The sequence below is a fragment of the Artemia franciscana genome, chromosome 8, assembly GCF_032884065.1.
Source record: "Artemia franciscana chromosome 8, ASM3288406v1, whole genome shotgun sequence".
Lineage (NCBI taxonomy): Eukaryota > Metazoa > Arthropoda > Branchiopoda > Anostraca > Artemiidae > Artemia > Artemia franciscana.
Window position 1 is genome coordinate 3,147,245 of NC_088870.1, and position 18,287 is coordinate 3,165,531.

Here is an 18,287-nt window from a genome sequence, read left to right on the forward strand (position 1 = left end):
TCAGCACAAATAACAGATTTTGTTGTTGCGTAACCAAATTCTCGTTTTGCAGAGTTCTGATTTTCGATGACAAGAATTAATCTTTAATTTGAGTTTGTTGATATGAACAGGTTTATATCAGGTTTAAAAACTATTTTATTTAGTTTTGATGCAGTTTCCATGCACACTTCATGCGATGTCCATCAATATGATCAGCCCTTACAAAGAAAATTAGACGAAAATTCTGCTTGGTCAGATTATAAAACCTTGGAAATTGACACAAAATGACGCTTGTACTTCTTTGCAACAAGTTCTCTTTGTATTTTATTTTCCGATAAAAAATTTTCCTTTGGATCAAGGGCCTACCCATGGGCACTGTTTTGTCTCTTTTTTGGCGAATTTTTACATGTGTTTCATAGAACAATCTGCTTTGAATAATTTCCCCTTAAAACACTCTTTTGGTTTCGCTTTGTTGATAATATTCTTGCTGTTTGCTGCTGAGAAGATCTGCTGAGAAGATGACTCAGCAGGTACGCAGCATTTCATTCTACATGACAAGGCCGGTGAAAAGCAGAAAGAACAATATTACATAGCAGGCACATTGCTCTTCACTAGGTCAAAGTTACTGAATTGCAAGATGGACCTAGCTTCTGTCCAGCTTAAAGACACATAATAATCTACATTTTCCACAGATCGTGAACATGTCTTTATCCCATATCTCACACTTGTCTGGTTTAATTGACACCTGAAGAAACACTTTCTGAGAAAATCATTATCAAAACTTTCCTAAAAATTTTCTAAGAAAAGGCTTATCATATTTTGTAATGACATCAGTCGTGTCAAGACATGGAGCTTTTTCTTATTTATACATGTTCAACAGTATGTTGGAAATATATCATTTTATGCGGTTGGTTGGAATAGAAGTGATGATAGGTTTCAACCTGGGTAGAAGTTTTCTCTTTATTCCATTCCTTTGGCTGAAAAAAAGCTTGGAAAGCCTTGAATTAAATTTACAAAATGACATTCTTGTGTGTCTGAGCGATATATTTTTGGACATCTGTGATGATCTAAAGACCATATTTCTGCTATGTTCACAGAAGACCTGTATCTCGGAAGAAAGGGATTGTTGTTTTCGCTGCTGTTTTTACCAAATATAGTTCTTATAAATAGAGCAGCAGTTTTTTTGTTATAGGTTATCAAAGCCACTTCCGTAGAAGCAACGCAATCCCTAATTAGTAAAATGCTTAAACTTAATTCTAATTTTTATATTGTCCTTATTAGTGTACCCAATTCTTCAGTTTGGGACGGGGGTCAGTGGCGTGACTCTATAAGCTTAGCCAGAGTCGATCCAGCTCTAAATGGGTACCTTGAGAAATCTGGGGAAGGTAAACAGGAAGGGTGTGCGAAAGCACAGGATGGCTGGCCCCCAACCCCCCATTGCACTTCCTGGCTAAAGGGCCAAGAAACGGAGATCAGCACCGCCGGTATGGACTGTAAAGTCTAATGCCGTATCCTTTACCTTTACCTTTACCTTATTAGTTAAGGACTTCATAAATTAAGTTTCAGTTCTTAAAGAACAGCCATTTTGACTTGCTTTGTTCTATTAGAACCCCTTTTTTTTCATAAGAGTACAGTCAAGCATTTACAATTTAAAAGTTATAACGTCTTGAAAACTGGAGCTTTTTCAGTTGGGGAAGAGATTGTATTCAAAATAAAAGTTTCCGGTTTGCTGATGAAGTTTAATCAGTCAAATATAATTTCAGACTAAAAACAATTGAAGTTTATTCCATGACACATGAAAGTTGGCTGGTTTTGAGTTTTCCTTTTAACTGGCATTTTGAAATCAGGGACACCAATTGGGAGAAAGGGTAGGGGGCAACTATCTCCCTAGGTTTTTTCCCTCCCCCAGATTTTGAAAAACACATTCTTGGTTGTTTTCATTGAAAAGCCTCTTCTTTATATTTTCATTGAATGAATCGGGAAAAAAACACCAAATTGTGACCTAAATTTAAAAAAATACATTTTATCCCCCTAGATTTTTCTTAATTGACAGGCCTGTATGAAACAACTTCTGTTTATAAATAACAGAAAAAGTCAAGCCAAACAACAGCATATGTAGGGTTTAGCCAAAAGCAGTATTAACGAAGCAGGGGGGGGGGGCAATAAAACTGCCAGAAAATGAAGCATATTCATTAATGTTTTCAAAATGTACTTTCCTCTATGGTTTTCCATCATAAAATCTCGATTGTCAGCAAAATCAATAGACTGTCTTTTTTTATTTAATCCTTTATTGAACCACGACATCTACTATTCAAGTTTTTGTGGCTTCAATCTGCTATTGTTGCGGATTGAAACTCGAGGCTGACGCAAAAGTATTTGTCTATTGCGTAGCCCTATGGTCCAAATGCCCCATCTTTCTGTAGATGTGTGTTTAAATGCATTCAATAGCACTTAAAACACGTAACAGGAGATTCGTTCATTGACACAGCCTTGATGCAGTGAAGAAAAGAAGGCTGTACAGGTTTTAATTTTATTTTTCTTATTTTTTTCTATTTTCCCATCTCCCTTTTCTTAACATGTTTCTGCTAAATTTCCCTGTATTTTTCTTAATTTGCTTTTAATTCTCCTTTGTGTTAGGCACTCTTAAGCTATTTAACACTGCTTTTGTGAAAATAAAACGCTATTCGTGAAATATTTACATTGTGTGCTTCAATTTTTGACATTCATGCTTCAATCCTCACCTTAGGCCCCTTGTTGATACAAATTGTAAATCATTGCTTAACTTGATTCAACAACGGGTAAGATGTTCACCTTTCAATTATGCAAGAAAGTTTACAATAAATAATGTTCTATGAACAGCAACAATGTAATGAAAGAAGTATCCTCCTTTAGAATGTCTCCCCGGTATGCTCTATTATTCTCCTCACCCTCCTCCCCCCCAAAAAAAAATCAAAGAAAAGTGCCCAAGAAAGGTAAGGATCCATATTAAAACCGGAAATTGGCTGATATGAGTGATGTCAGAAGTCAAACTTTAGAAAAAAAAGCATGAATGGAAGATGTGACACAATACAGATAGAAATAAAAATCAATAATCAAGCAAAACCAAATCCGGCCAAAATTATCACAAGTAGGAGTAGGACTGCAGCATATTCAGCCCTCAAGAGGTCAGAGTGTCATAAATTGTTCTGTGATGCATTTCATCCTGTAGCTTGTAATTAGTCTAAATAAAATAAAGATTCTTAGACAATAATTTCAAAGCTGAACTTGAAATGGTGAGTACTAATTTATGGTTTGATATAGCTGCACATCAGCTTTCAAACGGAGCCCAGATAAAATTTTTGGGAGTGTCTGGAGCCTTGGAAAGTGAGAAGGCTTGAGGGGAGAGAAAATCCTATAATTATTTGAGATACTTGGTATAATCTGAAGATGGTGCCTAAGCTCGCCTGCAGCTATGTTTAAGCCCACTTACTGCCTTCACAACTTCTTCGTCATCAAACAAACCTGAAGATGATCAAACAATTCATGGTAACAAACTGAAAGTAAGGAATGACCCGGCTCAACAGTAACCGGAACTCTAAAAAACGGAATTTCGATACCGATAGATACATCAAAAGAATCGGAGTCTTATGCTGATTTCAAATATATAAGCCTCATCAAATTTAATCCTACCCATCAAAAGTTACGAACCTGAGAAAAATTTGCCTTATTTTCAAAAAAGGGGGAGATAATAGCCCCTAAAAGGCATATAATCTTAATGAAAATCACACCATCAGGTTCAACGTATCAGATAAATCTACTGTAGAGGCTTCAAATTCCTATCTGCACAAATGTGGAATTTTGCACTTTTTGCCGGAAGAAAGATCACGGATGCGTGTTTGTTTTTGTTTTTCCCAAGGGTGATCGCATCGACCCAGTGATCCTAGAATTTTGCGAGAGGGCTCATTCGAACGAAAATTAAAAGCTCTGGTGTCTTTTTTAAGTGACCAAAAAATTGGAGGGAAACTAGGTCCCCTTTCCTTTAAATCTTTATTTATGACATCCTCCCACCCCAGACGAGGAAGACCTGCTTTCCGTTTAGCCCCAGACGGATGGCCAAAAAGGACAATCCTTGGTAATCTGTGATCCTTCATCCACAGAACGTGGCCTAGTCATCTCAATCTTTCTTTCATTATCGCCCTAGAAAGCTGGACTGAACTACATTTTTCGTACAGCCTATTGTTTGAAATACAGTCAGTCAGCCGGGTACCCAGAAGAATCCTACGGATTGTTCTGGGTTCCCAAAAGTAAGGAGCAACGTTAAAACTTAAAACGAAAAGAAAATATTCTGTATATGAAAGGGGCTGTCCACTCCTCAACGTCCCACTCTTTACGCTAAAGTTTTTCATGATTTTATAAAGCAGAGTTGTGAGAAAGAGTCAAACTTTAGCGTAAAAAGTGGGGCGATGAGGAGGGAACAGTTCCTTTCATATACGGAATAGTTTCTGTTCGTTTTAATGTTACTTTCGGTTAAAATTTTTTTTTTTTTTTTATATTGCAAAGAACCAGCCAAAATATGGCTCGATCTCCAGTTATCCCTGATAGCTGCAGTTGAGCTTAACCAACTGCTTCTATTTATGTTCAACCATCAAAAGAAATTATTTAAGGTATTTGATCCTCATATTCTTATCGACAATCCAATTTATAGTTTTGGCCTTAAATTTGCTCAAGAATATAGGTTATTAGATAATAAACTATTCCAAAACAACAGAAAATCTATTATGAGTTCATACAGTCTCCAGCGAGAAGATTTTGATCCTAAAAGTAAGCTGAAATGTGATGGAAACAAGACCAAAACAGGAATTAATTTCAAAATAAAAAAAATGCATTTATTTTAGCCACAATATGTGTTCAAATAAATTAGAAATAGTTTTCAACTTATTAAAAAAAAGACGAACCATTCGAAATATCTTAGAAATGGAGACATATGAATGCAGCATAGAAAATGTAGAATAAAAGCTAACGGGTTAATACTAGTTCAATAAAAGTTTTCTAGTATGAAAGTAAAGAGGAACATCACAGCTCAAAATTAAAAAAAAACTACGCACCATCTCAGAAAGATATTAAACTTATTTATATTAAATACAAAGTGTACAGTTAGCTTAAGAGTAAACAGCAAAGAGTTGAAACGGGTAACAGCCCTTTTCTTATTTAGAAACAGCTCAATTTTTTTTTTTTGAAAATCAAACACACCTGAATGCGACTTTTTTCCTTGTTTAGTTAAAATAATTTTTAAAGGTAGAATAAGTCTAAGTCCCTTAGAACAGGATATGCGAGGATCAATAGGTGACATTAGGTAAAAAGAAGTTCGATGAAGTAGATAACTTTAACAACCAGGGTAGCATTGTTTGTGAAAATAGTGGGTAGCCTACAGCGAAGAGATAAAAAGGTGAATAGCCAGTAGAATACTTTTCAGGATTATAATGAAAGGACGTTAAGATGGCTTGGCCACATGTTACGGACGATAGACTGCCAAAAATTATGCTTTTTGACCACCCATTTGAGGTCAAACGAAAAGTGGGTCATCCCGTAAAGGGGTGGGAAAAGGTCAACAGCGAGGATTCTAAGGAGACTGAGATTTCGTAGGAGAGACTAAAGAACTTATTTTCGAAATGAGAGAAGTGGAAAAGGAACGTGCGTGGATGTTTTGGGTTCAGATTGGGTATAGCTGCAATAAGCGGGCAGTAGTGGTAGTAGGCATTATGTTCTTATAAAATACTTTAGTAAACCACAAGTTAAACTTCAGTGCAAGGAGTAAGGATTTGAGGAGGGGGCAATTTTCCTTATGCACACAATAGTTTCTCCTCATTTTCAGCATTAATATCAATCTTTACTGTTATCGAAAAAAGAATTAGTTTAACCATTGCCAATAAAATAATTGATGTTACACTATAGAAATATTAACAAAAATGTTAAAATAATATTGACAGTATTTAAATAAAAGTTTGACTTCATTTATAATTTTAAATTCTTTCTGTCTGGCCTTGGACAACAGTCATAAATATCTTTATTATAAACCTTATCACTCAATATTTTCGAATAAGATTTAACTCTTTTGAAGTTAAGAGCAATAAGTATTTCAATAAACAATTACCTCGTAATTAACAAGTTCAAGCTGTGTCATTACATATTAATATTTGGCACCTCTAGAATGGAGTTGTATCCGTGCTGGAAACAACAGGTCTCACAGACTTTACCCAAATCACTAAACGTAATAGAAAACCTTAAAAGCTTTAGTAGAAATAGAAGAGCTTGCGTAAAGAGCAATGACACTGATTGGTTGATTTGAGAACAACTCCACGGTAAAGCGTCTACTAGAAATTTGCAGTTTGAAGACAAATTGTTGTAGCCCGAATGGCTGCTCAAACAAGATGCAGGAAGGTAAAAAAAAATCTTTGCAGAGGTAAACAATTGAGGAGACTTCCTAGATAGTTTGATAAAAACTTAAAAGCAATCTTTCCCAGCCAATAGAAACAAAAAAGCACTTATCAAATATACAATGGGAAGCAAGCTTTTTGCGTAACATAGTGAGTCTTGTAAACAATTTAAAGTTTAGACCGAAACTTGAAAAGGTACTAAAATCGGCATAATAGTTTGTTTTTTTTCCTAAGGCGTTTATTGTGAGTGTTTCAATGTGGAGCAATGAATAAAGTTTAGGAAACGAAAAAAAAAACACTTTAGAACAGTTAATATTACAATAGTTAAATAACAAAAACAAATAGCTTTAATAACTTAAATAAAGAGTAAACACATTTAATTGGTGAATGGTCTTTTAGTTGTTCTGGCTTTTTTTATTTCTGCTTTGATCGACTTGACTTCAAAAGGTTAATTTTTCTTCTCTTTGCTAGCACTGAAAACGACTTGGCGGAGGTCCTTGTCAAAATATCTACTTTGGTCATTTTCGCTTCTTTTCTGCCCACTGGCTGATATTACTTTCAGTTTCCTAGCTATTTAATTTTATTTCTCATTTTTTTCTTGTTTGTCATAAAAGTTCGTGGTAACGAACCGTAGTAAGGAGCGACCCGGCTCATAAGTAACCGAAACTCCAAAAAACAGAATTTTAATACCAATATTTTTATGCTGATTTTAAATATATAGGCCTTATCAAGTTTAGTCTTATTCATTGAAAGTTTAGAGCCTGAGAAAATTTGCCTTATTTTCGAAAAAAAGGGAAGACATCCTCTAAAACTCATAGAATCTTAATGAAATTCATACCGTCAGATTCAGTGTTTCAGAGAATCCTACTGTAGACGTTCCTATCAAGCTCTTATCTGCAAAATGTGGAATTTTGTATTTTTTTTTTTGCCAGAAGAAAGGTTTCGGATGCGTGTTTATTTATTTTTTTGCTTTTTTTTCTTTTTTCCCAGGGGTGATCGTATCGACCCAGTCCTTGAATGTCACAAGAGGGCTCATTTTAAAGTAAATTAAAAGTTCTAGTACCCTTTTTAAGTGACAAAAAAATTGGAGGGCAACTAGGCCCCTCCCACCCTCATTTTTCCCCAAAACCATTTTGTTCAGCATAGTCAAAAATCTAATAGCTATGTCCTTGAGGACGAATTTATCCTCCAAAGTCCTCGGGGAAGGGTTGCAAGCTATTAAATTTACCCGCTGTTTACATATAGTATCGGTTATTGGGAAGTATACTGACATTTTTTTCTGGTGGTAGGGTTTTTTCTGGTGACGGATTTTTTCTGGTGGTAGGGGTCCTGGAGAGAGGGGCTACGTGAAAGGATCTTTACAAGGAGGAATTTATCGTGGGGATGAGAACGTCCATGAAGGGGGAGCTGGATTTTCCAGCGTTTTTTAAAAGAATAATGAGAAATTAAATAAAAAAAGTTTTTTCAACTGAAATTAAGGAGCAACATTAAAACTTAAAACATAAAAAAATTATTACGTATATGAGAGGGGTTTTCCCCTCCTCAATACCTCGCTCTCTACGCTAAAGAAGTTTTGGCAATTTCAAAAGAACTATTTATTTAATTTCAACGGCCTTTGTGATTCAGGGGTCATTCTTAAAGAACTGGAATAAAATTCGAGCTTTAGTGTAGAGGGCGAGGTAATGATGAGGGGGCAAACCCCCTCATATACATAAGAAAAAAATTCGAATATAGAAAAGCATTACGTAAGTTAATTTGTAAGTTAAGTATATTTATTACTAATAAAAACGTTCGTAAATAAAATTAAAAGCTCTAGTGGCGTTTTTAAGGAACCAAAAAAACTGGATGGCAATTAGGCCCCCTAACCACCACTTTTTTGAAAATCGTCCGATCAAAACTTTCAGAAAGCCATTTAACCAAAAAAAATTAAAATTAATATGCAAATTTCGTTTTAATTATTCATGTACGGTAAGCCAAAATCAAAACCTGCATTAATTCTAAGACGTTCAGAAATTAATTAAAAAACAAGTTTTTCTCAACTGAAAGTAAAGAACAACATTAAAACTTAAAGCCAACAGAAATTATTACGCACATGAGGGGTTCGTCCCCTTCTCAATGCCTCGCTCTTTACGCCAAAGTGTTTATAGTAGTTCCAAAAGAACTATTTATTCTTGTTAAATGTCCATTGTGATTCAGGGGTCATTCTTAAAGAATTGAAACAAAATTCAAACTTTATTGTAAAGAGTGAGGTATTGACGAGGGGGCGAACCCCGTCATACATATAATAAAAATATACGAATATAGAAGTTCGTTACATAAGTTAATTTGTGAGTTACTTATATTTGTTCCTAACAAAAACGTTCGTAAATAAAATCAAAAGTTCTAGTGTCCTTTTTAAGTAACAAAAAAATTGGACGGCAACTAGGTCCCCTCCCCGCCTCCTTTTCTCAAAACCGTCTGATCAAAACTTTGACAAAGTCATTTAGCCAAAAAAAGTAACATTGATATGCAAATTTTGTTTTAATTATTAATTTACGGTGAGCCGAAATCAAAACCTGCATTAATTAAAAATTGTTCAGAAATTAAATAAAAAAACAAGTTCTCTAACTGAAAGTAAGGAGCTTCATTAAAACTTAAACAACAAGAAGTTATTCCCCTCCTCAACTCTCCGCTCTTTGCGCTAAAGTTTGACTCTTTCTCGCACCTCTACTTTTTCAAACAGTAAAACACTTTTTAAAACAATAAAATTTTCGTAGGTAGGTATATTTGATGAGAAAATAGTAACACTTATATCGGCTGATTCAGCGAAAGGAGAAGAGATCCTCCAGCAACACTTTTGCTTTGACGTTTTTGATATTCCAATTCATTTGTTGAATTCAGATCCGCATATAAAATGGACTAGACCCCGGTGCCACGCAAGCGCATGAATTGAACGCCACCGACGAGACGCCCAGTCGACCACCGCCGAATTAATTTGCGCCAATTCTGTATTGCGGCAATCGCAATGTTGGATATTTTCTTTTCTCGTGTGGTTAAGGATTTTGATTTTCCTGCTCAAAAATCATGTGCCATTTTCAAAATTAAACAAACAAGTGCGCCCACAAATGGTCTACATGAATTCCTTATGCTTTCAGAGTGAAATTTTATTCAGCACTAGTTCCTTCATTGCATCAATTGAATAGAAAACTGTCTTTCGAACAGAGACCAGATTAAATAACAGGTAGGAACTAAAGATTTAATGACGTCTTTATTTCAAAACACCTTTGTATAGCTAAGAATCAGGATTCTAGAGTCCTTGTCATAGGCAGGTATTTATAAATACTGAAGTTTTGGTTCCGTAACATAGCAGCGTTACTTGAGACGGGAGGTTCTGAAAATTCTCAATTTCCAGACTGTTAAACTCTAAATTTAATATTGAGAACAATCCTTGTGTTTCCTTATTTTTTAGAAACTACTGGAGGTGTAACAACTAGGAGCAGAGTAGAAGGTGTCTAATTACAGGAGGGGGACCTATTTCAGACATCGACTAGAATAAATGGGAAGGAAACTACAAATGCAGGTCTCCCTAATAGCCATCTCAATAGTTATATCTATACTACTACTGATAATGCTACTACTAACAACTCACCACAGCACCATGTCACCTGAGGCCAAAACAGCTACGCATACTCATCGTCCATCTCAATCTATTCAGTCTCTCTCCTTAGACATTCCCAGGAAGTTCCCATTTCCATTGAATCTTTTTTATGACCTTTTATCACCCCAACCACGGACGCCCTGCTTTCTGCTTAGCCCTAGACTTTTGGCCGAAAAGGACAATCTTCAGCGATCTGTCATAAATAGTACATGCCCTAGCCGTCTCAAACTTTCTCTTTTTATTGTCCTAGAAAGCGGGATTGAACCACACCTTTCGTACAGCCTTGTGTTTGAAACACGGTCAGTCAGCCGGGTACAATCCGTGAGCAAATCTCTGGAAAACATCTAGCAAATCTTCATCCGCTTTTCGGAGCGCCCTTGCTTGCAGACTTATCTTCTTATTCTTCCAAACTTTTTTTTTACCTTTGAAGAAACCCTCTGAGCCTTGGCTATTCTAGTTTTAACATCTTCACTGCGCCCACCCTCTTTACTAAGAATACTACCAAGGTAAGTGAATCTCTACACCTGCTCAATATTTTTGTTACCCAAAAGTCACCTTTTCATCTTCACTTATTCCTAGCCTTAGTGACCTAGTCTTCTAAAAATTAATTTTCAAACCTATTATAGCACCCTGAACTCGCAAAATTCTAGAACTCCATTCATTTTTCTCATATTTTCATCTAGGATGCTTAAACCATTAGCATAATTTAAGTCAATAAAAGTTTTTTCCCCCATTTGAATCTGGTGACAAAAAAAAATTAGAAAAATATTTGATGTAATTTATTAAGATAGGACCTTAGATCCACATATGAAAATAAGACATCTTATTCCTTGCACAGTCCATATTTGCACAAAAATCCATACTTTTAGGCTTCCAAATATATTTAAAAAAATATGTAATTACACAGTGGGTCAGTGTTATTAAATATGGTTTGTTTATTCATAAAAAAAGATCCGTTAGCAGGCATTTCTACCTTGGACGGCTTAGGCTGCAGCCAAGCTTGGAAGTAAGACTTGTATAGGGGGGGGGGGCATTTGAAAAATGTAAAATTTTATCAATATATGGTTAGGCTTAGAGAATTGTAAACATTTTGATATTTCTTGGGAACAAGATCCCAAAGGCTCTCCTGTATAAATCTGGCGTTAATTAAATAACGATAAAGAAAAAAAAAAATACAAAATATTAGGGTTTGAGAATAATTGCGCATAACAGCCAGTGATTCTAACTCATAATTAGTTGTAAATGATCTGTTGTAAATGAAAGCTGGGTTATGAGAAAGAATGATCAAAATATAAATGTTTGTGGTCAACAATGATCACACCGGCGGCGTGCCGTCAACATCTTACCGGGGGCGGCACGGAAAATTTTCTGCCCTTCCCTTATCGGTGCGGCACCGGGGTTGTGCCCACTTAGTTCAGTATTTACTAGCTCTATTTCATTAAAGGCTTCGTCAGTTTAATCTGGCAGCCCAAGACTTAGACAACCTTCTGTAGGTGAAGTGCTTGTACAAGCACAGCAACGACCAAAGATTCATCTGCTGTAATCTCACTCACGCTTCCTTATTCCCAGATATCAGCTTGTTTGGGGCTGGTTCTGTCACATGAAAGTATGACTAAGGGCGCGAAAGTTATAGAATATTCATATCGTTTCTGATCTTGAAATATTTTCAATATTTTCAAACGTCATTTTACAAAAAAAGCACGCTTTTTTCCGTTGGGCAAACCTAAAGAATGGAACTGATTCCTAGTTCGAGAACCTATTCAAGCAAAATCAAACTATTTGGACAGGAAACTGGCAATAATATAGGTTTCAATCTAGCCTTCAAATAATAATTTAAGTATCGTAAGTGGCAAATAGAGGTTGAAAATTCCATGGAAGAGCTGATTTAATGGTTTATGTCCTTACTTGATACAGGTGAAGGAAGTAATTTAGATGACACACACTAATTAGGATCTCTTGCAATAATGACCCTAAATACTGATTATTTTGACACACTTTATGGCCAGCAATTGTTTTAAAACCGTTACCTCCTCACCAGGGACGTACGGAAGGGCATTAAAATTATCAAATTTGGTTTTCTATTATTACCCCTTTCACCCCTCCCATCTCCCAATATTTTAATTAAGCCCCCCCCCCCCCGCAAAAAAATACTGCGGTCTTACTGACTTCATACCAGTTAACAAGGGGTATTTAGTACTTTCTTTGAAGAGTTTCACCTGTGGTAGATTTTGATACTATTTTTGTTAGCATAGGTTAAGGTCTAACTTTTCTTTTGGCCTAGGATCCAAAATAGCGTGTGATCAATATTGCTTCTACCACCTATATATATTTTTTTTACCAACCATACGGGATTATACACGTCCCAGGTTGCGTAGGGTTTCTGCACAATAGCCTCTTCTAAGTGTAGTGCATGAACATCTAGCACCCAGGCAGAATCCTAATTCAGCATTTGAGCACCATTGAGCCTACATGGAGAACCTTGCTTGAAGGTCAAACGTTCCTACACCGTGATTAGGAGACAGGACATGGTACACCAACCGCAAGCATCTAACTTGTAAGTTGATGCACCATTGGGAAAACAGCTAGTTTGCTAGAATGCTTACACAGAAGGATCAATCTGTATAATCAATTAGTTTCAGCAAATCAATCTGTTTAATCAGTTATGGTCAGTGTAATCAGTCAGTTTTGTTTTTGTCAAGGTATTCAATTGTAATCATTATAATTAATGAGTTTCAGTAAATCAATCTATGTAATCAGTTGTGGTCAGTGTAATCAGTCAGTTGTATTTTTGCCTAGGTATTAAATTGCAATCAGTATAATCAATACAGTTTCGGTAAATCTCAATCTATGTAATCAGTTGGGGTCAATGTAAGTTGTATTTTTGCTAAGGTGTTCAATTGCAATCAGTAGGCTATAGTTAATCAGTTTCAGTGAATCAATCTATGTAATCCGTTGTGGTCAATGTAGTCAGTCAGTTGTATTTTTGCCAAGGTATTCAATTGCAAACTGATCGATGTATAATCAATCAGTTTCAGTAAATCGTCTATATAATCAGTTACTGTCAATGTAAAAAGTCAGTTTTATTTTTAGCTGTACGTCCCTATCATGTTGGTGGTGAAGTATATGCTGAATGTTTATCCAACTGGTTTTCTGGAATTGTAACAACTTGAATTCTTTGAAATACTTTAACTTGTAAATCTATTATCAAGCCCACTCGGAGCAATTTTTCACTAAATACAAAGATTTTCTTTTATTCATTATTAAAAAAGAATCTTTCTTGTAAACAATGAGGATGCTGATAAAACTACATGAAAAGATTGCCTGCGCAACTCGTAACAAAAGCTACATAGAAGACTCGACATGATAGCACACCAGGTATAAATTGGTGCATCTAAATAGGACTAAGCGCACACCTTGTATAAATAGAGGTTATGGAGTCCATTCACAGACAACTTGCATTTACGGATTATAATTATCAAATATATAATGAGGGGTGTTTTTTTTTTTCTACGAAACTATTAGAGACGGAATTTTTTCATTGCCCCCAGAAGACATGGCTTGGAAAACTTCATCGGACACATGTAAAAAGTGATTTTCCGTAAAAATCGACTATACAAGGTGTGCTTGCAACTTCCACGTTATGTCATAACTTTTGAGAAGGTTCAATACCAAGAACTGTTTGATAAAATTAAAGTCTATTTTAAGAAAAATTCATATTATTACATAATGTGTTAGTGATTATGATCCTCTTCATTCTTCACGACTATACCATCCAGGAATATTAGTTCGTCACAATGGTTCCAATAATTGAGTATTAAAGAACTGTATTCATAGCAGAGCTTTGGCCAGCCAGCCGCGAGGGCTCTGATTAGCAGCTGCAGTTCTCTGTAACTCCTCGTTTGTTCTATGATTTTCTGGATTTGAACGTCATGAATTAGGTCATACTTGAGGTAGTTGAGTTCTGAACGTCAAGAATCCTTTTGTGTAACAGGATTTACTTCAGCATTGATAACGCATCTGCAACAGTAATTTTTATCCTGGGCGATATATGACTTGTACGTCAAAATTGTTGATTGCCATCATTATTCTTTGTATTCTTAATGGAGTTTATAATATAGGTTTTCAAACAGTTAGTGGTAACGAACTGTAGTAGGGAGCGACCCGGTTCAATATTAACCAGAACTCTAAAAAACGGAATTTTGATATCAATAGTTACATCAAAAGAATCTTATTTGTATGCTGATTTTAAATATATAAGTTTCATCAAGTTTAATCTTTCCGATAAAAAGTTACGAGCCTGAGAAAATGTGCCTAATTTTAGAAAATAGGAAAAAACACCTCCGAAAAGTCATAGAATCTTAACGAAAATTACAACATCAGATTCAGCGTATTAGAGAACCCTAAAGTTGCCCAAGTTTCAAGCTCCTATCTACAAAAATGTGGAATTTTGTATTTTTGTCAGAAGATAGGTCACGGATGCATGTTTATTTTTCCCCAGGGGTGATCGTGTCGACCAAGTGGTCCCAGAATGTCGCGAGAGGGCTCATTCTGACAAAAATTAAAATTTCTAGTGCCCTTTTTAAGTGACCTAAAAATAGCTTCAGCGTAAAGTGCAGGGCGTTGAGGAGGGGACAGCCCCTTTCATATACAGAATAATTTCTATTCGTTTTAATGTCGCTCCTTACTTTCAGTGGAAAAAACTTGTTTTTTTTTAATTTAGTCTTCAATATAGATCCAAAGGCTTGTGGTCTGTTGTTTTGTTACTATCCTATTGTAGATAAACAGATGGGAATGCTTACTGACACATATTAGGGCTTACGTTCCCTTCTCTATATTTTAAAACCGTTTCTCTGCTATGCTGAGGAAGCAGGATCCATATTCTACTGTTTTCTCACCTACAGGTACCAGGGTTCCCAAATCATGCTGTGAAGTGTCTAAAATGACGAGTGCTTTGTTATTTTTCTCGTCGAAGCATCAAAGATTTTTGTAGACTGATCGGCTGACTGACCGTATTTCAAACAGTAGGTTGTACGAAAAATGTGGTTCAATACCGCTTTCTGGGGCTATAATGAAAGAAAGGTTGAGATGGTTAGGTCACGTTCTACGGATGAAGTATGACAGATTACCGAAGATTGTCCTTTTTGGCCATCCGTCTGGGGCTACACGGAAAGCAGGCCGTCCTTGTCTGGGTTGGGAGGATGTCATAAATAAAGATTTAAAGGAAATGGGAACTTCCTGGGAGGGTGTAAGGAGGGAGGCTTTAAATAGATTAGGTTGGAGGAGGAGCGTGGGTAGCTGTGTTGGCCTCAGGTGGCATGGTGCTGCAGTGAGTTATTATTAGTAGTAATAGTAGTAGTAGTTTTCATTGACAGTTCTTTGACTTTGACAGTTCTTGCAGTTGATGGCTCACTATAGATAAGTTTGGAATTTATCTGGCTAATTAGTTGTACATGCCAACTAACGTAACTCTTCCTAAAATTCTTTTGCTGCTTGTTTGTAACAGTTGCTGTCTTTATTGCCCCTATTTTGATTCCTTTATTGGTAAGCCAGTGTCCAAAGTTGGGAATAATTTCTGCATCAAGTTCATTCCTTTTGTGTGAACGTGACTTCCATTTCTCTGGATTACTATAATACCATTATTAAATTGACATTATTATCCTTCAAAGAGTAATCCATCTATACCTGCCAGAATTTGTGGTGATTATGGTTTGGAGTTATGATTCCTCCTTAAATTTCATAGGCTCCAGATTCTATGGAATTCTATGGATTCTATCAGATTCTACTGATTCTATGGATGCCTGGATTCTATCGAATCCAGGCATCTGGTTTGAAAAACCAATTATATCTTAAGCATTTGATTGCAAAGCCATGACAAGAAAGGGTTGGGTGTATAGGCGTTGCCTCCAGCACATTAGATCTGACCAGTTCAATTTCTGTTTTCATTTTGCTCGTGTGCAATGAGTCTATTCGCATTCTGTAGAATCCATATGAATTTTGATACCCATTTGGCAGGTTCTGACACTTTCTGGATATAAAGCACATTAGATCTGACCAGTTCAATTTCTGTTTTCATTTTGCTCGTGTGCAATGAAACCTGTGGGGTGACTATTATGTAGGCACAAGTACCTTTTTTTCAGCCAGATCTTGCACTTTCCTGGCAGTTTTTTTACTCTTGCAAAGACGTACCGGTGTTTATCCAGCATTTTAGCTGTTCCTGTCTTGTCGTGGGTACTTGGCCGTCATCTGTTTGGTTGAGAAAGTACTTAATCAATTTCATATTTTACATGTGCTCCTATTGAAGATAGGTTTTAAGTTCGTATTTACAACACAAAATGAAAGCACCTGGTTCTCAAAATCCCTTTATCTGACTTATAGCAGATCTCCATGACTGGCAGCTTCGCTCCTTCACTGCGCAGCTTGTAATTATATCTCTGGTCAGGGGCAGATCCAGGGGGGCCAGAGGGGGCCTTAGGCCCACTTCAAGATTTTTCTGGCACCCTCATTTACATTCCGATGTTTTTTCTTTTTTTACTATTTTTTAAGTAAACTCGTCAATTTGATCAATTATTTGTAGGTGATTTACCCTACTAAGAACAAAAAGCAAAGCTTTCCTATGAATGTAAAGAGCAAAGTTAAACTTAAAACGAATAGAATTATTTTTCTTCAGCCGGTGCAGTATCCATATCTGCAAAATGGGCAGAAAAATCTTTGATTGCAGCAAGATCTTTCTACGAACATGGAACTTTCCCCTATTTCACGAAAATGGAAACACCTGCTGAAGGTAAAACTGGTATCTTCAACACGTTTCATAAACGTGGTAACACAGTTACAGCTATTTGTCTATTCACAATGATATAGTGAAAAGTAGCCATGTAGCGAAAATTTCATAATTGATAAAAGTAAAAATCTGGACACGAGCATAGAATGCATAAGAGACTTCACAATAATGCTAATAATGTTCTTAGAAAATTCTAATGCATAAGACGTTCAGACAGATGGCTGAATGTGCAAGGGGACCGAAGAATATTTCCAGATATTTTGGAAAACATCCGAAAATACCCGGAAATCGAAAGTTAAGTTTTGGCTAATAATAACCCACCTTAATCTTAATCCTTAATTTTAGTTTTGTGATTAATTAAATAGTGAATGGCCCTATAGAGCTTTCGTGTGAATAAATCTATATATATAAAAATAAGTTGTCTGTCTGTGTGTCTGTCTTCAGGTGACGTCATGTTTCTGTGTCGACTGACGTCATGAAGTTAGTTGTCGTCATTTTTGCTATGACGGTGACGTCATGACGGATGACACAAATGACGACCGAGACAGAGGGAATATAAATGACGACCGGGAACCTCAACGAGAAGTTACAGACTGGGACACCCGGACAAAAATCACGACCGGGACACAGGGAATATAAACGACGACCGGGACACGACTACAACGGGGACGCCGGGGGCAGAGGCGGGATATATAAATGACGACCAGGACACAGGGATTGTTCGAATAGAAATTACAGACCGGGACACAAATGACGACCGGGACACCGGGACACAGGGAATATAAATGACGACCAGGACACTCAAAGATAAATTACAAACTGGGACACCGGGACACAAATGACGACCGGGACACAGGGAATATAAATGACGACCGGGACACAGGGACACATCATTAGAATAATGAGGTATAGATCTGAATACGGATTGTTTTTCCCATGGACAATTATATGTTGCATGTTCAAGAGTCAGTAAACCTGACAATGTATTTATATGCACAGACAATGGGACAGCGAAGAATGTTGTATATTCGCATGTTTTACGTAGTTAAAAACATATATTTATATCTATCTCTATTCACAGGTGGGACACAGGGACACAACTACAATGGCGCGTAACGACTTACGCGTGCGGGGGGGCTTGGGGGGCGCGAAGTGCCCCAACAGCTAGTATATCTATATATTTATTTTAACTATATACCTAATTTGGTTGAAATTAGATGAATGAAAGAATTACAGCAATTTAGGCCAGGAACAGATACATGGGGTCAGAGGGGGCGACCCTCCTTCTAAGACACTTCTGGAATATTCTGGTCTTTTTTTTATCTTTTTAAAATAATCTATTTAATTTGGTGCCCGCCTCGAGTCACATTGGCACCCCTGGTCCAGTGGCCTCCCGAGATTTTTTCTAGATCCGCCCCTGTCTCTGGTTTGTTTTATTTGCGACTTGGGAGCCCAGGAGCTGTAATCCATAGCAGAGAAA

The 18,287-nt window shown here is 36.5% G+C and overlaps 1 protein-coding gene across 4 annotated transcripts in view; it reads right to left on the bottom strand.

Moving 5' to 3' along the window:
- LOC136029877 (dopamine receptor 1-like) overlaps positions 1–18,287 on the bottom strand; it is a 298,704-nt gene that overhangs the window by 185,521 nt on the left and 94,896 nt on the right. The window contains exon 1 of one of the 4 annotated variants that reach the window (XM_065708354.1): positions 6,110–6,216. The exons of the other annotated variants lie outside the window; for them this stretch is intronic. Within the exon in view, the coding sequence (XP_065564426.1) occupies positions 6,110–6,139 (30 nt within the window). The 5' untranslated portion in view covers positions 6,140–6,216. Of the gene's footprint in view, positions 1–6,109; positions 6,217–18,287 lie in introns of those variants that run through there. 4 annotated transcript variants of the gene reach the window in all.